Source organism: Hemiscyllium ocellatum, chromosome 44 (genome assembly GCF_020745735.1).
Source record: "Hemiscyllium ocellatum isolate sHemOce1 chromosome 44, sHemOce1.pat.X.cur, whole genome shotgun sequence".
NCBI classification, from domain to species: Eukaryota; Metazoa; Chordata; class Chondrichthyes; order Orectolobiformes; family Hemiscylliidae; genus Hemiscyllium; species Hemiscyllium ocellatum.
The window spans coordinates 4,812,719-4,837,425 of NC_083444.1; the positions used below are offsets into that span (position 1 = coordinate 4,812,719).

Sequence of the window (24,707 nt, forward strand, 5' to 3'; positions counted from 1 at the left end):
AGTTATTTCCTTATCTCCCATCACCAGCCTTCCTGCATCAGTTTGGAGCGGCCCAATCTCTACTTGTGCCTCTCATTTGTTTATGTATTGAAAGAAACTTTTACTATCATTTCTAATATTACTGGCTAGCTTGCCTTCATATTTGATCCTCTCCTTCCTTATTTCTCTCTTTGTTATCCTCTGTTTGTTTTTGTAGTCTTCCCAATATTGATTTCTTAGTACTCTTGGCCACATTATTGGCTCTCTTTTTTTTCTGTGAAACTTTTGTCAGCCATGGTTGTCTAATCTCATGCCCCTGGTCCTGACCACTGCTTAGAGGTCTGTACATAACTCCCATGATGTTTTTTTTTTGCCTTTGTGGTTCCTCAACTCCACCCACATCATCTGACTCTATGTCATTTAATGCCATAGATTTAATTTCATTCTTAACTAAAAGGGCAACCCCACCCCCTCTCCCTACCCCTGTCTTTTCGAAAAGTTGTCAAACCTTGGATGTTTAACTGCCAGTCCTGAACACCCTGCAACCATGTCTCTGTGATGCCTACCACATCATAATCATTTATGATGATTTGTGCTGTTAATTCATCTACTTTGTTTTCAGGTAAAGCACTGTAATGCTAGTTTTTTAATCTTCATGATTTCCATCACCTCTCCCTAAGTTATCCATCCTTTTTGCTTCATTCCTAGTCTTCCTCGAACTTAAACCCCGCACACGTGCTAACCTGCTGCTTATCTTTCTACCTGACTCCATACTCCCTGTTGCTTTCCCTTTCCCCTGACTCACCAGTTTAAACATTTTCACGCAGAGGTGGTACGTGTATGGAATGAGGTACCAAAGGAAGTAGTGGAGGCTAGTACAACTACAACATATAAAAGACATCTGGATGGGTATATGAATAGGAAGGGTTTGGAGGGATATGGGCCATGTGCTGGCAGGTGGGACTAGGTTGGGTTGGGATATCTGCTCGGCATGGACAAGTTGGACCAAAGGGTCTGTTTCTGTGCTATATGAAGTCCTAGTGACCACCCTATTTATCCTTTATATTGTGATAAATCATGCAACAAAATTAATATCCTATTGTTAATATCTGCGTTTTTGGATTCGGCCATTATTTGTGCATTAGAAGTTTTTTGTTACCATGTGAATAGACAAGACATTTTAAAGCCCTGTAGTCACTTCGGGGCCTGTAGCATTGTAAATGAGCAATGACTGGAACCTAATCTAGATTTACATTAAGGGACTAGAACAAGGTAATTGTAATGGATTTCAGAGTTGGAAACTGTGTATATTTTACATTTTAAATCTTGAATACTGAATAAATGAATTTCCAGTTTATATTGATGACTTTTGAAATGTCTTAGCCACTTGTTCAGTTCCTCCTCTGAATTACAGATAATGATTATTTTATTTATTATTCTTTTAATAATCAATTGTATTAGCACTGACTCACAAAATCAGAATTAATTGGCAGGATAGCTTGGCTTTATTCCTTTACACATTGTCAGTGATCTGTCTCACTGCCTCACAGTTAATTTGAAGTATGGTTGCATTAATTCGTTGCTAACTAAAGAAAGGAAAGATACCTTACTGGCCAGTTGACGGTATTCTACATGTGATTGGGGGATAGAGGTATGTATAGCAGATGGAACTCCCAAAAGCTGGGAGGTGTTCATGGCTGACTGTGAATGGGTAGATGAAAGAATAAAAGGGACATGAGAAACAGTGTCAGGCCAATAAGGCTAAGGAAAATACAAACAGGGTTAAAGCAACAACGCTGTAAAATAAAGAACTTAGATTCTACTCGGAATCCCGAGCCTATGTCTGGCATACCGACCCTCTTTGAGGATGGGGATTTTATTCCTGGATATCAGCTGAGCCCCTGACATCTCTTGATTGTCCCCAGCACAGCACCCCCCCACCCCTTTCTTTCTTTTGAAAATGAAGCATCCAGTCTTCGTAGCCAATATCATGGGGATAAGAGGCCTGTGCCATCCCAAACCAGGGCCCATCCTGGGAACCAGAGTAATGTTGATGAAGCATGCTCCTGCCAGCAAGAACAAACCAGCCCAGTTTGCTCAATACGTCCAAAGGACGATACAGATGTAAATACACTAAAATTCTGAGAGTAGCCCGAATACGAATGACTTGTGTTGTAAGGCTGAAATATGTGGCCGGGGAGAAAGTGAGGTCTGCAGATGCTGGAGATCAGAGCTGAAAATGTGTTGCTGGAAAAGCGCAGCAGGTCAGGCAGCATCCAAGGAGCAGGAAATTCGACGTTTCGGCCATCAGCCCTTCCTGATGAAGGGCTGATGCCCGAAACGTCGAATTTCCTGCTCCTTGGATGCTGCCTGACCTGCTGCGCTTTTCCAGCAATACATTTTCAGCAGCTGAAATATGTGGCCATCTGTCTGATGGAAATGGTATACAGTTGAGAAAATAATCGAGAAGCTTAGTCACGTTTGTTTAACCCTGTGCTTTTGCAATGTTTTCCTCCTGGTGTCACTGAAATGATCCAGACAAACAACATGAACTAGTCCAGGAATTTCCAGTTGCAAATGAGGTGAGCGGTGGTTTTCTATTGGGACGGCCAGAACTAGACTGAACTACAATGCAAGTTATAGAATAAACCGATTATATCCAGCACCCTCGCGATCCCCAATGTCATGTGTCAGCCCCGACAGGGTTGATTGGGACCAGGATACCCACTGGAGGTCGAAACTACCTCAGATGCCCACCCAGCAACCACTGCTGAGCAACATTTTCCCCGAGAAGACCCTTAAAATGGGGACAGGCAAGCCTCAGTATTAAACCTTTGTGACTGGGAACAAGACAGCAAAATCCCCCAAGGACGAATGGCTGGCCCTTGCTTTAACTGTGGAAATATGGCCATTTGGGAGTGATATGTCTTTAATGTTACCTTGGAGCTAATGCAGAGAGTCAACATGCTTGCATCCTTACAAAAGGAAAATCTGTTAATGTACACTGACTCTTTGTTATGCTTTTGGTGTGACTCACGATTATGGAGCCTTGTGGGAACACAGAGAATTTTTAACCCCCACAGGGTGGCATTATAGTAATGCTGTTTTGTCCAATCAATCTGGCAGTTATCAAGATGTTTGGCTCAGGCTGAGGCAACTGATCCGGTTTCCAAAGTAATGGGTAGGTGGATGCTGCTGCCATGCAGGCAGTCTTACACCCTATTGACTTCTGGTCACATTGGGCCCCCAGCAAAACCCAAATAGAGACAATAAGGGGACAGATTTGCCAGACCTGGGTATGGTACAGAAATCACAGGGGAAGTCCCCTGCTGAAGAGCATAAACTATGGCCTCAAATAGGGTACTCCCTCAAACCAAAATGTGGGTGACTCCTGCTGGACATGTTTGTGTTCCTTCTTTGCTGCTGCCTATTTTAGTTGATTACGTGCATTATTGTACACACTTGAGTAAGGAGGGAATGGTTAATACTCTATTACAATGGACATGCTGTTGGCTCCAACTTCGATAGGACCCTTCCAGGTTCTCCTCACCATCCCTACTGCTGATAAGGTCACAGGGCACCTCCCCCACCATTGCAAGGTCATCGGATGAGCCCCTCGCAAGGGTTGAGATGATGAAGATCGAACTTACCCTGTTATGTGGATTCATCATCATCGGCATTAATGCTCAAGAAGGGACTATTTATCAGTGTGCTCCTGAACAACCAGAGACTGCGTAACATTTATGCCGAAAAGTTGTCCTTGTGTGCCAAGAGACTGATTCCTTCGATGCACGGAACATTCCCAAGAATGATTGTCGCAATGGTCAACTGCATCAAGAAGATTGGACAGTTCGTTTACAGGACAAGTCTCAATGGTTTTTACCTTGTCAAGGTGTTTTATGCCAGTTTGATTACAGTTGTGCTATGGGTGGCCCTGTAAGCCTTGCCTCTATTCAAAGAGGTCTAAATTGGCATGTCGCAAAAGAGAAAAGGGGGAAATGTTATCTTTCACTAACAATCCATTTTTTCAAAGTCACAATAAAATATTTGACTGGGATGAAGTGGTCTCTTAAGGCCTCAAATCAGCGTTGGACCCCTTTCCCCCTCCCGAATCCCAATGACGGAGTATAACACTTCTAAGGTGCTTACCAGACGTAATGTTTCTTTTGACTATTACTTATCCCCACCTGCTTGTTGCTTGTGCACTTCCTCTAATAAGTCTGGGGTAGCCTATCCAAATTGTTACAACAGTACAGGATGGGGGTTGTGCTTACATAAATGGGACTAAGACTATTCTATATGCCTTGGTCAAATGTACTAACCACTACTACTCCCCTGTGGGGCCTCGCATCTCATGTGTATGCCTACGAGAGGAGCGTGTCCCGGTTATTACCAGTGTTTAGGCTCTTCGTGGTATGGGTAACAGCACCGCCCACCTTCATCTTCCCAATTGTGGGATGGAAGGAACTAGTCTGGGACAATAACTGCATCTCTTTGTCTTTTTATTGAACAGCTTTCACCCTAAGCACCCAGGGCGACCATACTCTGTAGCCATGGACTACCCATACATTCGGGGTAGCCACAAAGACAAGCCCACTTCTTATTGGGAAGCCCTCTCCATATCATCTATACTAAACCTGGTTTCTATTTTTTCGGCCAAGGCAGAGTGACCAACTTCCTCGTTCTTGATGAAGTAGGTACACCCCGTCTGTCGCTGTAGGGACAATTTTCCAGACTACTGTTCCCTGTCCAACTACCTGGGAATAGGGTTGGGGTTTCCCTACCAAAACATTCAGTTTCACTTGAATTCTGCACACATTGAAGAGATGCCAAGGCTTTGGGCAACAGTAAAGCCCAGTCTGTGGACTTGGCATTTCTTAGTTCTTTTTCCTTAGGAGGATCTGCAGGAATTATTAGCCACCCAAACTGAAATTATCTTATTTGCGGCCTCACTCTCTTGGACAACAAGATGGCTGCAGCCTTAGCAGGTGTTAAGGGTATGCTCTCAGAATTACGTCTATTTTCCCAGCAAAACCGGTACACCCTCGACTACTGACTCGGCAAAGAGGGTGGGGTTTGCGCCATAGTAAAGGGCAAGTGTATGATGGGGGTTAGCGACCTCATCGAGAATATTACCAAGCATGTGGATAACATCCGCACCTTCCTCAATCAAATGACAGAAGGTACTGGATTGAGAGATTGGGGTTTTGGCTCATTGTACAACTGGTTGATAAATCTGGCAATGTATATTGGTATTATTTTAATTTGTCTCTTTGCTGGTATTGCTATTGTTAAATGTATCATTGCCAAGCTAATAGCTTCTGTTGACAACATTGGATTCCCCCCCCAGAAGATGCTTCTTCTCCATCCAAATGAAGGTGAGGAGGAGCGGTTGCCCACCCCTGCTTCCTCCTCCTTGGAGGAGGAAATATGGCAGGCTCTAGTGTCCATTGGATTGGACTGATCTAATCTATGCCCTCCCATCCTATGGTGTGGTCATGGAATGACCGAACGGGGGAGATGAGGATCTGAAACCTGAATACAGGCTGAGGTAACTAGTTGTTGTCAGGAACAACCATTTAACAGACGCTCTTAATAACTTAGGTGACAATAAAATGGCTTTTCAATACAAATAACGTGACAAAATGGCTTTGTGGCTGCAATTCGACAATTCTGCTAAAAGCTGCATAAAATGGCTTTTAATTCCGCTATAGCTTCATAATTGACTAACCACAGTCTGCTTCAATAGAGATTAGCAAACAATGCTTCCTTTACAGCATAGAAATAACTAGACTAGACATTACTGGCCATCCTAACTGACCTTCAAATGCAGATGTAATGGCTTGGTTAGTGAGATAAGGATGGCCTGAGTATTGGAAAACAAAATTGGTTCCCAGGAAATATCATTGAACCAAGTAACTATCAAATAAAGCAATATTGTATATATTGATCGGTAATTGTCTGAATGTACTATGCGATTATGGCCTGTACCTTTCTTTAAAAGTATGAAAATGTCTTCATTTTAAACCATATGAGCAGCTCTTCCGAGGAATACAGATGTATACAAGCTCTGTGTTTCTGGATGCTCTGTAACCAGCCATATGAACAAATAAAGAATGAAGTCTTAAAAAAACCAGACCGATTGTGAGCGCTTATTGACCGAGCATGGAACAGAGAGAACCAACTCCCCCCCGCACCACCCTCCCCACTTCCCAGGGGTCCAGATCTTCACAGTAACATATTCAGCAAGGTTGGAGCTCACGAAATACAACGAGAAAAACTAGCCATATGGATACAGAGCTAGCTCGAAAGTAGAAGACAGAGGGTGGTGATGGAGGGTTGCTTTTCAGACTGGAGGCCTGTGACCAGTGGAGTGCCACAAGGATCGGTGCTGGGTCCACTACTTTTTGTCATTTATATAAATGATTTGGATGTGAACATAGAAGGTATAGTTAGTAAGTTTGCAGATGACATTAAAATTGGAGGTGTAGTGGACAGCAAAGAAGGTTACCTCAGAATACAACAGGATCTTGATCAGTTGGGCCAATGGGCTGAGAAGTGGCAAATGGAATTTAATTTAGATTAATGTGAGGTGCTGCATTTTGGGAAAGCAAATCAGAGACGGACTTAATGGTGACGTCCTGGGCAGTGTTGCTGAACAAAGAGACCTTGGAGTGCTGGTTCATAGTTCCTTGAAAGTAGAGTCGCAGGTTGATAGAAGAGTGAAGACGTTTGATATGCTAGCCTTTTTACTGGTCAGAGCACTGAGTAAAGGAGTTGGGAGGTCATGTTGTGGCTATACAAGATATTGGTTGGGCCACTTTTGGAATATTGTGTGCAATTCTGGTCTCCTTCCTATTGGAAGGACGTTGTGAAACTTGAAAGCCTTCAGAAAAGAGTTACAAGGATGTTGTCTGGGTTGGAAGATTAGAGCTATAGGGAGAGGCTGATTCGGCTGGGGCTATTTTCCCTGGAGCATCGGAGGCTGAGGGGTGACCTTATGGAGGTTTATAAAATTGTGAGAGGCATGGATAAGGTGAATATTCAAGGTCTTTTCCCTGGACAGCGAGAGTCCAGAACTAGAAGGCATAAGTTTTTGGAGAGAGGGGAAAGATATAAAAGGGACCTAAGGGGCAACTTTTCCACAGAGAGGGTGGTGCGTGTTTGGAATGAGCTATCAGAGGAAGTGGTGGATGCTGGTACAATTACAGCATTTAACAGGCAACTGAAAGGGGATATGAATAGGAAGGGTTTAGAGGGACATGAGCCAAGTGCTAGCAAATGGGACCAGATTAGGTTAGGATAGCTGGTCAGCATGGATGATTTGGATCAAAAGTCTGTTTCCATGCTGTCCATCTCTATGACTGTAAGTCCACATCGACTCTCTGAAGAGTAAATCACCCCAGACCCATTCCCCAAACATATTACTCTACATTTACCCCTGACTAATGCACCTAACCGACACATCTCTAAACATTAAGACAATTTAACATGGCCAATTCACCTAACCTGCACATCCTTGGAATGTGGGACGAAACCCACGCAGACATGGAGAGCATGTGCAAACTCCACACAGTCAGTTGCTCGAGTTTGGAACTGCACCTGTGAGGCATCAGTGCTAACCATCGAACCAATGGCGAAAGGGATAAGCAAAGAGGCTGGGACTGGGTAGGATGTTCTTCAGAGGATTGGTGTGGGCTGATGAAGGGCTTTTGCCCAAAACGTCAATTTTCCTGCTGCTCGGATGCTGCCTGACCTCCTGTGCCTTTCCAGCACCACTCTAATCTAGACTTCAGAGGATAGATGCAAAGTCAATGGGCTGAATGACCTCCTTCTGCACTGGAAGGATTGTATAATTCTACAAAAACAAATCACTGGAGAAACTCAGCAGATCTGGCAGCAAAAGCAGAGAGAATGTGTCGAATGCAATTAGCCTTCCTCGGTATTGACTCCAAACATTAACTGTATTTTATCTCCACGAATGTGACCAGACCTGCAGAATTTCTCCAACAGTTTTCCTTTTCGTCCCCAATGGTAAGACCTTAACATGGAGTCCTGTAGACTGCACTCCCCGCACAGCAACGGTTTACTTGCATTTTTCTCGGTGTAGTCTTACTTTACCAGCGGCTCACATTGCGATCTCTACCACGAGTACACAAGACGCAACACGCTCTTTCTGTAATTGTAACCCCCCCGAGCCTCTCCGTTCATGAAGATTTCGAAATCGCAATCTTTGTCCGACCGCCGTTTGTCTTGAGGAGCCTGCCGTAGATCTGGCGCACGCGCACCCGACGGTACCGCCAGGGACACGGCCTCCTCGACACGAGTCGGATACATATTTTATTTTTTATCTTTTAAAAACTAGCCGATTTATTTCTTTGGAACACCCGACACTTTGAAGGATTACTCGCTTTCGCCATCTTGCTCTCTCTGAGGGAAGCCCTTGGAGAAATGAACAACAAATTCCAAGCGTAAGTTTACCGTCAGTTAACCGAGAAAAACTTTCCTGTGGGCGGTTGGTGGCTCGAGCTGAGGGGGCGGGGCAAGCACCAGGAAGTCCCGCCCATTGTCCTTCCGCTGATTGGCGAAGTGGCACAAAGGAGGGTGGGCTGAGGCTGGCCCCTCTGATTGGTCATCAGCACGTCACTCGTGCATTGAAAACACAAGTAGTGTGTTTGATGCTGGGGTTGGATGGAGTGAGGGATTTGATTTCTTATTGTCACATATGTATTTAGGTACCGTGAAATGTTTGGTTTTGCATGGAGTACCATTACAAAGTGCATAGAGCAACTGAACAAATTAAAGAATACAACTTTAAAGCTGCAGAGAAGGTGCACAAATAGTGAGTTAAATGTCACCCAACACCAGGTTATAGTCCAACAGGTTTAATTGGAAGCACTAGCTTTCGGAGCGACGCTCCTTGATTGAGACATATAAGATTATGAAAGGATTGGACACTCTGGCAGCAGGAAACATGTTTATCAACAGATGCCTAAGAGACAGACCACGGAACGAGGACATGCCACAACCAAAAGGACTAGCCACACTCCCATACATCAGGAGCGTTTCAGAACTGACAGCCAGACTACTGCGACCCTTAGGACTCATAACGGCACACAAACCAACAGCCACGCTCAGACAACAACTCACTAGAACAAAGGACCCGATACCCAACATGAGCAAAACTAATGTAGTTTACAAAATACCATGCAAGGACTGCACAAAACACTATATAGGACAAACAGGAAGACAGCTAACAATCCGCATACATGAACATCAACTAGCCACGAAACGACACGACCAGCTATCCCTAGTAGCCACACACGCAGACAACAAGCAACATGAATTCGACTGGGAAAACACTACTATCATAGGGCAAGCCAGACAGAGAACAGCCAGGGAATTCCTAGAGGCATGGCATTCATCCACAAACTCCATCAACAAACACATCGACCTGGACCCAATATACCAACCGCTACAGCGGACAGCTGAAACTGACACCCGGAAGCGGCAAGGACAGACCACTATAAATACTGGAAGAAACATCAAAGAAGCGCTTCGCAGGAGGCTCCAGAGCACTGATGATGTCGCCTAGCCAGGGGACGAAACGTTTGCAACAAAAACTTCCAGCTCGGCGAACAGAACCACAACATGTTTCCCCTGATGGGTGAGTGCCGAACCAGAGGACACAGATTAAAAATACGGGGTAGACCATTTAGGACAGAGATGAGGAGAAACTTCTTCACCCAGAGAGTGGTGGCTGTGTGGAATGCTCTGCCCCAGAGGGCAGTGGAGGCCCAGTCTCTGGATTCATTTAAGAAAGAGTTTGAATCAAGGGTTATGGAGATAAGGCAGGAAGCGGATACTGATTAGGAATGGTCAGCCATGATCATATTGAATGGCAGTGCAGGCTCAAAGCGCTAAATGGCCTACTCCTGCACCTATTGTCCATTGTCCTTAATCAGGTGGTTGTGGAGTACACAACTGTAAGACAGAATTTATAGCAAAAGTTTACAGTGTGATGTAACTGTATTTATACATTGAAAAATACCTTGATTGTTTATTAAGTCTCTCATTTGTTAGAATGACCATGTTAGTTTCACTTCTTTCATATGTAAACCTTTTTTTTAAACGTTACATTCTCAAGTGAACTTTAATAATTGGTGTCAGCCCAGATAATGTATTGGGTATTAGTACCTCTCTGTGCTGCTATCTGTGCCATAAAGTTTAGACTGATTCTAATCTAAAAAATGAATTAATAGAATCTTACATGGATTCATGCAGTTTTTGAGCAAAGTACAATGTAACTCTGCAAGTACAAATTCACCCCACAAACTTATATGTGTATGTGTGCATGTGGGTGTGTGTTTTGGGGGGGTGCAGTTGGTGTGGTTCTGAGTGTCTGTGAGAGAGTGTGTTTGTGTGTGTGAGAGAGTGTAAAGGGGTCTAGGTCTGTGGGAGTGTGTGTGTTTGTCTGTGAGAGTGCCAGCCTGTGTGTGTCTGTGGGAGTGCCTGCGTGTGTGTGTTCTGCGCAGCAAGCAACACATTATCAGTGAGGATGAGCACCTCACCAAGACCTTCCCACACCTCCACAGCTCGCCTTAAACAGCCACCAAACCCCAAACAGATCATTGTTGGTAACAAACTGTCCGGCTTTCAGGACAACTCCATACAGCCCTGTCCATAAGACATAGGAGTGGAAGTAAGGCCATTCGGCCCATCGAGTCCACTCCACCATTTAATCATGGCTAATGGGCATTTCAATTCCACTTACCAGCATTCTCCCCGTAGCCCTTAAATTCTTGATGTCACAAGGAATTATCAATCTCTGCCTTGAAGCCATTTAATGTCCCGGCCTCTACTGCACTCCACGGCAATGAATTCCACAGGCCCACCACTCTCTGGCTGAAGAAATGTCTCCGCATTTCTGTTCTGAATTTACCCCGTCTAATTCTAAGGCTGTGCCCACGGGTCCTGGTCTCCTCACCTAACGGAAACAATTTCCTAGCGTCCACCCTTTCCAAGCCATGTATTATCTTGTAAGTTTCTATTCTAAACTCCAATGAATACAATCCCAGGATCCTCAGCCGTTCCTTGTATGTTAGACCTGCCATTCCAGGGATCATCCGTGTGAATCTCCGCTGGACACGCTCCAGTGCCATTATGTCCTTCCTGAGGTGTGGGGCCCAAAACTAGACACAGTACTCCAAATGGGGCCTAACCAGAGCTTTATAAAGACTCAGTAGCACATCGCTGCTTTTATATTCCAACCTTCTTGAGATAAATGACAACATTGCATTCGCTTTCTTAATCACAGATTCAACCTGCATGTTTACCTTTAGACAGTCCTCGACTAGCACTCCCAAGATCCCTTTGTACTTTGGCTTTATGAATTTTCTCATCATTTAGAAAGTAATCCATGCTTGTATTCTTTTTTACAAAGTGCAAGACCTCACATTTGCTCACGTTAAATTTCATCAGCCATTTCCTGGACCACTCTCCCAAACTGTCTAGATCCTTCTAACTTCGTATCATCGGCAAACTTCGCTAGAATGCCTCCAGTCCCTTCATCCAGATCATTAATATATAACGTGAACAGCTGCGGCCCCAACATTGAACCCTGTGGGACACCGCTTGTCACTGGCTGCCATTCCGAAAAAGAACCTTTTATCCCAACTCTCTGCCTTCTGTCAGACAGCCAATCCTCAATCCATGCCAGGAGCTCACCTCAAACACCATGGGCCCTCACCTTACTCAGCAGCCTCCCATGTGGCACCTTATCAAAGGCCTTTTGGAAGTCTAGATAGACCACATCCAATGGGTTTCCCTGGTCTGACCTACTTGTCACCTCTTCAAAAAATTCTAACAGGTTTGTCAGGCACAACCTCCCCTTACTAAATCCATGTTGACTTGTTCTAATCCGACCCTGCTCTTCCAAGAATTTAGAAACCTCATCCTTAACGATGGATTCTAGAATTTTACCAACAATTGAGGTTAGGCTAAGTGGCCTATATGTCAAGGTAGACACTGCAAGATGTGTCAGAGTATGGACATGGATACCACCATTACATGTGGGGACACCTCCCACCATGTACATGGCAGGTATTCATGCGACTCAGCCAACGTTGTCTATCTCATACGCTGCAGACACCGATGCCCTGAGGCATGGTACATTGGGGAAACCGAGCAGAGGCTACGGCAATGGATGAATGGGCACTGTACAACAATAACAGACATGAGTGCTCCCTCCCAGTTGAAAAACACTTCAGCGGTCCGGGACATTTGACCTCAGACTTTCAGGTGACCATCCTCCAAGGCAGCAGTGGAAGGTGGCCGAGCAGAGGCTGATAGCTAAATTCGGTACCCATAGGGATGGCCTCAACCAGGATCTTGGGTTCATGTCACACTACAGGTGACCCCATTGCACTACACACACACACACACACACACTCCTATACACACACTCCCGTAGGCACTCCTTTCCACATACTCCCACACAGACACACACACTCCCACACTCTCACACACACCCTCTCACAGACCTAGACCCCTTTACACTCACACACACATACTTTCTCTCACAGACACTCACAGCCCCACCACCATCACCCCCCACACACACCCACATGCACACATACACATAAGTTTGTGGGGTAAATTTGTACTTGCAGAGTTATATTGTACTTTGCTCAAAAATTGCATGAATCCATATATGATTCTGTTAATTCATTTTTTAGATTAGAATCAGTCTAAACATTATGGCACAGACAGCAGCACAGGGAGGTACTAATAGCCAATACATTATCTGGCTGACACCAATAGTTAAAAAAAGTTTTGCGATTTACATACGAAAGAAGAGAAACTAACGTGGTCATTCTAACAGATGAGAGACTTAACAAACAAGGTATTTTTCAATGTATAATTTCAGTTACATCACACTGTAAACTTTTGCATAAATTCTGTGTCTTACAATTGTGTACTCCACAACCACCTGATAAAGGAGCAGCACTCCAAAAGTTAGAGCTTCCAATTAAACCTGTTGGACTATAACCTGGTGTTGTGTGACTTTTAACTTTGTACACCCCAGTCCTACACTGGCATCTCCAAATCACAAATAGTGAGATCAACATTAGTTTTAAAATTTGAGGGGTCCATTCAGAAGTCTAATAACAGCATGGACAAAACTGTTATTGAATCTGTTAGTCCATGTATTTAAGCTTTTGTATCTTCTGCCTGACAGTAGTTGTTGGAAGAGATTATAATCAGGATGGGAGAGGTTTTTGAATATGTTGACTGTCTTCCTGACGCAGCGAGAAGTATAGATGGAGTCACTGGATGGAAGGTTAGCTTGTGCGATGAACTGGCCTGTGTTCACAACTCTCTGTAGTTTTTTTATGGTCCTGGGCAGAGCAGTGGCCATACCAAGCCGTGATGCAGTGGGGGGGAGAAGAGACAAGGGGCCAAAGGAGAGGCAGCAGAGGGAGGAGCAAGGGAGAGGGTGTCGAACATAAGGGGAGAAGATGAGCAGGTGAGGGATGAGAAGGAACGGGTGAGGAGGAGGGAAGGTGAAGGAGAGTGATCATATTGAAATATGCAAGAATCTGAGGAGACTTGACAGGGCAGATGAAAAGATGTCTCCCTGGTGTGAGACAAGAAGTAGGGGATACATTTTAAAAGTAAGCAGTCATGTATTTAGGATAGAGATGAGGACTTTTTTTTCTGTCTGGGAGTCACAAATCTTCCCCAGAAAATGGTGGTGGCATCCAGACTTTCAGAATCACAGAAGTCTTCTGGCACAGAAAAGAGACCATTCAGCTTGTCATGTCTGCAACAGCTCTTCAAATGAGCTTCATTATCTAGTGCTAATCTCTGTTATTTTCCTCCATATCCTTGTACCTTACTACTGGTTAAATAATCATTCAATGTCCTGCTGAATGTCTCAATTCAATTTGACTCCACTGCAGTGATTGAAGTCAGGTCATCCAGGTGGAACTCACAGAATTTAAGTTTCCTGATTGAGGCTGTTGATCTGGTCCAATCAGGGAGTCTTGGCTGGCAAACTTAAACTAGTGTATCAGAAGTTATGTTTTCTCTGAGATACCTGGATCAGTGTCAAGGACTGTCCAAATGGAAATAAAGTGTGACTTGATGGGATACTCTGTGGAGTTATTTCATCTACCACATTTCCAGCCAGTACATTCTACACCCTATAGATTCAGAGTGAAAATGTTTTTGTCATATTACCGTTACTTTTGCAAATCACTTTAAATCTTTCCTCTCTTGATTGTGTTCCTTTTACTAATGGAAACAGTTTTTTCATTTCACTTAGTACATTTAAGCCAAAAGTAAGACCATAAGACACAGAAGCAGAAATTAGGCCATTCAGCCCATCATGGCTGATAATTAGAAGATTCTTGACCAACAAGTTAGTCAGAGGGTGTTGTGTAGGGGATTATGTGTGGAAATATAGGTTTGACACTACAAGCAGATTAGCCTTGATCTGTTTGAATGGCAGAGCAGACTAGAGGGGCCAAATGGCCGCTCGGTCTTCTTAAGTTTTATGTTCAAATGCAAGTTAATGAGTGATGTGCAGGTTCTGCCACATGCAGAAGAGATGGTGTTTGAAAGTTGAATAGATGGGTATTTTGGAGGTTTGTGATTTGTGCATGCCCTCCAACATCTGGAATCTGGTCCTACACATGTGATTGGTGGAAGAGGTTCATCTTGCATCAGTCACCATCGTGTCTCCATCAGCTGCTGAACTTGTTTGACTTCTCCCTGAATATTTTGAGGACATAGCATTTAGGAGCAGGAGTAGGCCATTCAGATCTTTGATTCAGTCATCTGGTTGGGGCCCCCTACAAAGACTAGTTTCGGAGTAGAGCAGTTGCTTTAGCAGTCTACAAGTATGTCACCAAACAAGACACCTGGGACTGGAAATAAGCCAGTATTAATAGGCTGCTCAACTTTAGCTTGCAACTTTAGGCAGCACTGTAGATGAATTTGTTTCCCCTCCTAAGCTTTGCAGTGTTAGGTAGTGGTAAAGGAATTTATGAGAATGATCAACATATTTTAGAAACCTTTAGCTAAAATCTCAACCTATTAATCTGAATAGGTATAAGTTTACATTTGAGCAGAACTTAATGAGTGATATATTGATGCCAGTATGTGTGCAGTTGTTGTTGTGTAGGGTGTAAACTTCAGTCCTTTTCCATTAACTTATCGTGTTGATCAAGCAAGTAAGTGATTGCATTATATCCTGTCTGAGTGTTGTTCGTTGTTAAATAGTTTCTGTAGGGAAGATGTCATTTGGTCCAGGTCAAAAAGTAAGGTGTATGATTTTATTGTCATTTGGCTCAGGCTAATGTAATCTTCAGACAACAAATAAGAAAAGACAAATGTGACAGCCACTTCCTCTCAAACATATTATAATTGTACACTTCAACTCTGACCAACTGCATTCCACATCAGCAAAGTAGACATTTTTCCAGTTAATATTTAAAGTTGGCAGTTTTTTAAAATTAGATATTGAACGTTTCTTTTCTCAAATGAGGTTAATGTTCATTATCTGTTTACTGATTACATACTTCTTTTCGCCAACATTGTGGTAGAGTTTATTTTAGTTATCATTCATCCACAGACACCTCTCCACACTAATCTTCTTTGGCTTGATGTGCCTCAGGCTATTACGAAGCACCTACAGTGAAGAAGCCACATAAATGTCAGAAACAGGTGTTTTGTTTTGGCAGTACAACCAGACACTTGTCACATGCCACCATGATTCTGCATCTTCTTCAGCTTCAACAATTTATCCTGCTTACCCCACAAAACATAACATGATATTTGTCTCGGCCATTCCTTGTGGGAAAACATTCTATTATCCAGCAAGTCTTGGTCACAGTCTTAGTTTAAATTTGTCATGATCCCTAGTTAGTGATTGTCCAACTTGATCATCCTCTCAAAACTCATTGTTGTGAAAGCCTACATTAAATCTCCCAGCAAATGCTACATAGTGGATATAGCCCTTGTAACCAGGTCTCTGCTAACTATAGTTTTGTTTCCCTGATATTATCCTGGTGAACCTAAACTGTGTGTTGTCTATGGCTTTTAATCTACCTTCTGTAGTGGTGCATCATAACTACAGATGGTACTGTAACTTTGGCCGAACAAAATATTTTGTAGATTTAGCATTAATTCTTTACTTTTGTACTCTATGCCCTTATTTATAAAGGTCAAAGTGTCTTTAGATGTTTTATGACCTAACTAAACCTCACTCATGCTTTGCAGGAATGAAATATTTGAATCCCTACTGATTCTAGTGATCCAAGTATTTTGCTAGCTTCATCTGCATGTGAGATCTCATCTTTGCTGAGATATAGATTCACAGGTGTCTGCAACAATTTCATATCTTACTCAATGCATTTCTTCCCCATGCAAGCCTTAAAACCAAGCCTGCTGCTAACTTAGTGATAACTGTCACTTTCAGCAGTGGTTCATGAGTAAGGGATAGGAATGTGAAGCCTTGTGATTTGAATGTTGATAAAACCAATGTAGGTGAAAAGGGTGGAGAGACTCAATATTTCCATCCAGGGACCGTACGAGAAAACGTGCATGTACACACATTGGGTGAAGATAGGATCAAGCACTGTTATGAAACTTCACATTATCAAATACCTGTTTACCATACAAACCCATGTTAGTTGAAAGATGCTTGATGAAAGAAAGTAGCCGTGCGACATAATTGCACAAGCGAATGAATGCTTTATGGAAGAAAGCTAGCAGATCAGTCAGATTCAACACTAAGTCTGGGATATTAGTCTAGCATTGATTCTCATTATTGAGGTCATAGAAGCAAATATGAGATTGTATCTTCAGATAAAAACAAAATGCTGTAAGTGCTGGCAATCTAATGTTTTTTGTTTTGATAAAGTGCTGCACAAAAGGTTAATACACAAGAGAAGACCTCATGGGGTTAGGGATAACTTATCTGCTTGGATAAAGGATGGGCTAATCAACACAAAGCAGAAAGTCAGGATAAAGATGTCGTTTTCTGGTTGGCACAACATAACAAGTGGGGTTCCACAGGGTTTGGCCCTGGCACCACAATTATTTATAATCTATGTTAATGACTTAGATACAGCAGTGAAAGGTACTTTGTAATTACACTAAAGTAGGTGGGCAAATAAGTTGAATTAAAGAAATAAGAAACTTACAAGTGGATATAGATAGGTTAGGTGAATGGGCTAAAATTTGGCAGATGGAGTTTAATGTGGATAGGTATACGGTTATCCATTTTGGTCAGAAGAATAAAAAGACAACTTATCTGAATTGAGATCTTTAGACTGCTTTTGTGCAGAGGAATCTGGTTTTCTCATCCATGAATTACTGAAAACTAGTATGCAGGTACCGCAGTTATTAGAATTTTGGCATATATCATTAAAGGAATAGAGTATAAAATCTCTGCAACTGTACAAACCATTAGACGGCACAGTGGCTCGGTGGTTAGCACTGCTGCCTCACAGCATCAGGGTCCCAGGTTTGATTCCAGCCTCGGGCAACTGTCTGTGTGGAGTTTGCCCATTCTCCCCGTGTCTGTGTGGGTTTCCTCCGGGTGCTCCGGTTTCCTCCCACATTCCAAAGATGTGCCGGTCAGGTGAATTGGCCATGCTAAATTGTCCATAGTTTTAGGTGAATTAGTCAGAGGGAAATGGGTTTGGATGGGTTACTGTTCGGAGGGTCAATGTGGACTGGTTGGGCGGAAGGGCCTGTTTCCACACAGTAGGGAATCTAATCTAATCATTAGTGAGACCACATCCAGAGTATTGTGTACAGGTTTGTCCTCTTACTTGAGGAAGGATGTAGTTGCATTCGAGGTAGTTCAGAGAAGATTCACTAGGTTGATTCCAGAGGTGAGGGGTTTCTCTTATGAAGAGAAATTGAGCAGTTTTGGCGTGTACTCTCTGAAGGTTAGAAGAATGAGAGGAGACCTAATTGAGTAAGGGATAGGAATGTGAAGCCTTGTGATTTAAATGCTTGTAAAGCCAGTGTAGGTGAAAAGTAGATACTTCCTCTTGTGGGGACAAGCTAGAACAAGAGGTCATAATTTTAGGGTTTAGGGTAGTGGATTTGAAATGACAAATGTAGGGAAGTGGATATGTGTAATTCAGTACCTTAGAGTGTGATGGATGCTGACACATTTGGCTAAATTTAAGGAGGAGATAGACAAATTTTGAATTAGTAACAAGTTAAAGGATCATGGGGAGCTGGTAGGAAGGTGGAGTTGTGGTCAAGATAAAATCAGCCATGATCATACGAATGGCAGAGTGGGTCAGTGGCTGAATTGCGTATTCCTGCATCTTTTCCTTATCTTCAAACACAGAAAATGCAGGAGAATCTCAGCAGATTCAGCATTATTTGTAGAGGTGAAAATAGAATTAATGTTTTGAGTCTAGTATGACTTCTTCAGAATTGAAAGGTCTTGGAATTTTTTAATATACTTTTGACAGATGCAGAGGAGGAACAAGGGAGCAGTTGATATAGAGGCCCAGTGCAAAAGACAAAAAGGTTGTTAATGGCAGTGAAAGACAAAAAGACATACAAAATAGGTGTAAATTAAGATGTGAAGGGAAGGGAATGAGCAAAATAAACAAGACACAAAGAAGGTTCTGAAAAAGGGACACTGAACCTGAGACGTTAACTCTACTTTCTGTCCACAGATGCTGCCAGACCTGCTGAGTTTTTCCAGCAATTTCTGTTTTTGTTTTAAGCAAAACAAGCCTGTGTGGAGTTGGGGGAATGTAAGAAAAATAGAGAAGAAACACAATTAGGTCATCTTCTGAAGTTATGGAATTCAATGTTGAGACCTTGAGGCTGTAAAGTGCCTAAGCGGAAAATGACATGTTGTTCCCTGAGTTTGTGTTCTGCTTCATTGGAACAGTGCATTTTTACCAGAATGCATTATTGCTGTCTTGCTAACACAGCAATGGCACAGCATGTACTCTGAGTGGAGGACTTCAACGTCCATTACCAAAAGTAGCTTGGTACTGCCACCACTGACTGAGTGGGTCAAATCATAAAGGTCTGTGGCAGGTAGTGAGGGAACTAATACAGGGGAGAAATGTCCTTGACCTCACCAATCTACTTGTAAGAGATGTCTGGTGATGACAGTATCAGTAAGAGTGATTATGGCACAGTTGTTGTGGAAAAATAAGTTCCAATGAGTTGTAGTGCTGCCACCTCACTGCATCGGACAGACATCAAACAGACCTAGTAACTCAAAACTCAAATCCATGAGGCACTGGGCTGCCAGCAACAGAAATATATTCAGCCACATTTGTGAAGCCATGGGCTGGCATATTCGCAACACTTCCATTTCTATCACGTTGGAAGATGAATCCTGATTCAATGATGAGTGCAGGAGGCCATATCAGGTGCAGCATTAGACTTAGCTAAAAATGAGTGATCAATGTGGTGAATTTGCAACACTGGACTACCTGTATGCCAAACAGTGCAGGCAGCAAATATTAGACATGGCTAAACAATTTGAAAACAGCAGATTAGATTGAAGCTCTGCACTTCTTCCATAGTTGTGAAGGGTGGTGGATAATTAACTGACTAACAGAAGGAGGCTGCACAAAGATTCCCATCCTTAACGATGGGGGAGCCAGTGCATCAGTACAAAAGGCCAGGCTGAAACACTGCGTTCAGCTTCAGCCAGAACTGCAAAGTGGATGACATATCTTGGGTCCTCCACATCATAGATCCCCGTTTGCAGTTAAATTGATTCACTCCCCTGTGTCATCAAGAAATGGCTGAAGGCATTGGATACTGCAAAAACTATTGTTAGTGTTTTGTTAATATTACTAAAGATAAGTGCTCCAGAACTAACTGACCTCTAACCAAGCAGTCCTAATACACCTACAAAACTGGCATCTATCCAATAATGTGGAACTTGCCCAGGTACGTCCTGCATACAACAGCAGGACAAATCCAACTTGGCCATTTGCCTCCCTATCAGTCTGCTCTGGAACATCAACTAAGTGAGAAAGGTGTCATTGACAGAGCTATCAAGCATCACTTAAAAAGAAATAAACTGCTTGCTGGCTTTTAGTTTGGATTCTACCAATGTCATTCAGCTCTTCACTTCATAACAGCCTTGGTCCAAGCATGGACAAAAGAACTGAACTGCGGAAGTGAGGTGAGAGTCACTGCCCTTGACATCAAGGTAACATTTGAGCGTGTGAGACATCAAGGAGCTCCATTGGAGTCAATGAGAATCATTGAAATAGGAAACCTCTTTGCTGGGGTTTTGGTCATACCCATTCCAAAGAAAGATGTTTTTGGTTGTCATTATCTCAGCCCCAGGACATCGTTGCAGGAGTTCCTAAGGATACTCAGCAGTCTTAATATGCTTTGTTAGTTACCTTTCCTCCACCTCAGAAATAGTGATGCAACCTGAACATAATTATGCAACACTCAGCACCATTTACAATTCTTCAGATACTTAAGCACCTGAAATATTGTATGCAGTCGTGGTTACACCTGGATTATTGTATGCAGCTTTAACCTCCTTAACTGAGGGACCGCAGCGCAGGTTTATCAAGTTGATTCCTGAGATGGTAAGACGAACCAATGAGAAAGTGATTGAGGCCTAAACATTATGTTTTCAAAAAGGAGGTAAATATAGCTCTTGTGGTGAAAGCGATCAAAGTATTTGAGGGTCAGGCAGGATTTGGAGTATTGAGTTCAGTGATCAGGCATGATCATATTGAATGGCGGGTCGAAGACTGCTGATGCTGGAGAGTCAGAGTTGAAAAGCATAGTGCTGGAGAAAGCACAACAGCTCAGGCAGCACCTGAGGAGCGGGAGAGTTAACGTTTCAGGCATAAGCCCTTCATCAGAAATGTGGAGGGGGAACGGGACTGAGAGATAAATAGGTGGGTGGGGGTATGGAAAGGTAGGTGGGATGGTGATAGGTGGATCCAGGTAGCAGGTGATTATGATAGGTCGGTGGGGAGGATGGACAGAAAGGTAGAAAGGGAGATGGACAGGTAGGTCAGGTCAAGAGGGTGGTGCTGAGTTGGAGGACTGGATCTGGGATGAGGTGGGGGGAGATGGTGAGATTTGGAAACTTGTGAAGTGCTGACATCATCAACGATCACAAGACTGCCCCCACTCCAGAGACAGTCTCCATCTCCAGCTCAACACCAGGCCCCAGCCCCAAGCCCTACCAGTTACTCACTAACCCCCTAGACCTCCCCCTCACTGAGGACAAATGGTCAGACCTCAGGAAAGATCTTAACTTCATCCCACTACACTACTATCTCCAACTACTACACCATCCTGGCCTCTTACCCTCCCTCGACCTCTTTATCTCCAACTGCCGACACAATATTGACCGCCTCAACCTGTCCACCCCTATCACCCATCCAAGCTTTCACTCTCGCAACACATAGCCCTCCACTCTCGCTGCTCCAATCTCAACCTCACCATTAAGCCAGCTGACAAGGGAGGCGCAGTGATAGCATACATCACTGACCTACTCATCACTGAAGCCAGATGGCAACTCACTGATACCTCCTTGTACCACCCCCGCGACCACGACCCCACCTCTCATCACCAAGCCATCATCTCACAGGCTGTCTACAACCTCATCACCTCAGGGTACCTCCCATCTGCAGCCTCCAGCTTCATAATTCCCCAACCCACATTATCTGGTTCTATTTCTTATCCCAAAATCCACAAACCTGACTGCTCCAGCCAACCGACTGTCTCCCCCTGCTCCTGCCCCACCAAACCCATCTCCTCATATCTCAATTCTGTCCTGTCTCCTTTGGTCCATGACCTCCCCACATACGTTCAGGACACCACCCAGGCGCTGCACCTCTTCCATAACTTTCGAGTCCCCAGTACCCAACACCTCATCTTTGCCATCGACAGCCAATCCCTATACACCTCCATTCCTTGTGACGAAGGCCTGAACAGTCTCTGTTTCTTCCACTCCCACTGACCCAATCAGTCCCCTCTCCATCAACATTCTCATTCGATTGCCAGAACTCTCAACAGTTTCTCCTTGGAATCCTCCCACTTCCTACAGACAAGTGGGGTAGCCATGGGCACTCATACGGGCCTGAACTAATCCTGCCTTTTCGTAGGATACAAGAAACAGTCCTTCTTCTGTAGTTACACCGACACCATCGCCCACCTTTTCCTCTGTTACATTGATGATTGTATTAGAACCACCTCATGCTCCCACAAGAAGTTTGAAAAGTACATCAACTTCACCAATATCTTCCACCCTGATCTCAAGCTCACACGGACCTTCTCTCCCTCCTTCTCTTTCCTGGACTTCTCTGTCTCTGTCTCCAGCGACCGACTCAACACAGACATTGATTTCAAACCCACTGACTTCCATAGCTACCTTGAATACACCTCCTCCCAACCCCCCCTTCTCCCAATTCCTCCACCTCCACCATATCTGCTCCCAAGAGGAGCAATTCCACTCCAGGACATCTCAGGTGTCCTCCTATTTCAAGGACCACAATTTCCCCTTCCATGTGATCAACAATGCCCTGCATCACATCTCCTCCAGTTCCCGCACCTCCACCCTCAAACCCCACCCCTTCACCTTCACCCCACCAATCTCCGGGTTCAGCGCATTATCCTCCACTATTTCCGTCACCTACAGTCACACACCCCCACCAAAAATATATTTCCCTCCCCACCCCATCTGCATTCCACAGAGACCATTCCCTTTGCAACTCCCTCGTTAGGTCCACACTCGCCACCAACCCACCCTTCACTCCCAGCACTTTCCCCTGCCACTGCACGAAATGCAAATCCTGCGCCCACACCTCCCCCTTCATCTCTGTCCAAGGCCTGAAGGATCATTTTAAATCCAACGAAGATTTTCTTGTACATTCTCCCACCTCATTTACTGCATCAGTTGCTCTTGATGTGGTCTCCTGTACATCGGGAAGACCAAGCACCAACTCGTGGAATGGTTCAGGGACCATCTCTGGTCCGCACACACCATCCAACTCCAGCATCCTGTGGCCAACCACTTCAACTCTCCCTCCTACTCCCCCAAGAACATGCAAATCCTGGGTCCCCTCTACCACCAAATCAAAGCCACCTGCCGACTGGAGGAAGAGCACCTCATCTTTCTGTATGACATGGCGGTAAATCCTTCTGCTAATTTACCCAAACACACAGAAAAGCTCACCTTATCTCATAACCTGTTAAGGTATAAGTGACAGAGAACTACTCAAATTCCACCATTTAAAGAAAAATATACCAAGTTTATCCTTTAATTCTAAAGTGAACCGTAAACGCTAATTATTTACAACTTTAAGCCTCCTTTCTCTTAAAAGTTTGTTATCTACCTCCCACTCTATAACAATATACTGATCCTATAAAGCCCCAATTAGATTTACAGCAATTCAATTTTCAAAATCAGACAGTGGCTGTCGTCTCCACTGTCAATCTTCCTCTGTCTGTAGATCTCCCTGGGTCATCTATAGTCTTCTGCTATAAAGATGTTTCATAACAAAAAGGTACCTTTGACACAGAGTGTGGTGAATAGCAATCTTTCAAATGGCAGATGGTGCTCTTCCTGGCTAACTGTCCAAAAAGCCTGCTTTTTATACCCCAAATATCAGATCGTTTCATTGGTTCAATGTTGTTAAAACAGTAAAATTCAAATTCGATTGGGTTTTAGTATCTTGGGGTATAATTTAAACTGGTTGGTTAAATTTGAACTGCTGTGAAAACAACTGGTATCTAGGTTCCAGCAAAATGTTACATCTTCCAATTTTCCAGCACACACTGTAGCATGACAGGTGCTTGCCAGCTTTCACTCTCTCTTAAAGATACAGTACACACCTTCAACTTCATAACATTTTGCCTCAGGCACCTACAACTACAATCTCCGCCCCCCCCACCTCATCCCAGATCTAACCCTCCAACTTAGCACTGCCCTCTTGACCTGACCAATCTGTTCATCTTCCTTCCCACCTATCTGCTTCACTCTCCCCACCGACCTATCTCAATCACCTGCTACCTGGATCCACCTATCACAAACCCACCCAGCTTAGCCCCAGCACCCCTCCTCACCCCACTAGTTATCTGTCAGCCCCCTTCCCCCTCCACATTCCTGACAAAGGGCTTGTGTCCAAAACATCGACTCTTCTGCTCCTCCGATGCTGTCTGACTCTTGTGTTTTATCCATTGCCACGCTTTTCAACCCGTATTGAATGACATAATCCTGTTTCCATCTTCTATGTTTTAATGTGAAGCAGTTTGTATCGATACACAGCAGGACCTGGACTATAAGCAGGCTTGGGCTGATAAGTGACAAGTAACATTCGTGCTGTACAAGTGCTAGGCAAAGACCATCTCCAACAAAAGACAGTTTAACCACTGGCCCATGGAAAAATGGCATTATCATGGCATTAACATGGATAAATCTCCCACTTTTAAGATCCTGGGGGTTACCATTGACCAGAAACTGAACTACACCAGCTGTACAAAGTCTGTGACTACAGTGCATATCAGAGCTTTTTTGGCTGCCACATCTACAAGTTTTACACCAGAAGTGTGGCAGACACTCTGTAATTACCTGGGTGGGGCAATTCAACAGCAATCAAGAAATGTGGCACTATCCAGGAGAAGGCATCCAACTTGATTTCCATCCCATTTGTTATATGTACAACGTGGCAAAAATCTGT

General features: G+C 43.8%; 2 protein-coding genes across 2 annotated transcripts in view; one reads left to right on the forward strand and one right to left on the reverse strand.

Annotated features, from left to right (window-relative positions):
* The window catches only part of LOC132835198 (uncharacterized), a 58,688-nt gene extending 50,372 nt beyond the window's left edge, over positions 1-8,316 (reverse strand). Inside the window, exon 1 of the mRNA XM_060854562.1 lies at positions 8,126-8,316. Within this exon, the coding sequence (XP_060710545.1) occupies positions 8,126-8,316 (191 nt within the window). The remainder of the gene's footprint in view (positions 1-8,125) is intronic.
* The window catches only part of LOC132835153 (eukaryotic translation initiation factor 4E type 2-like), a 41,621-nt gene continuing 25,171 nt past the window's right edge, over positions 8,258-24,707 (forward strand). Inside the window, exon 1 of the mRNA XM_060854486.1 lies at positions 8,258-8,450. Within this exon, the coding sequence (XP_060710469.1) occupies positions 8,431-8,450 (20 nt within the window). The 5' untranslated portion in view covers positions 8,258-8,430. The remainder of the gene's footprint in view (positions 8,451-24,707) is intronic.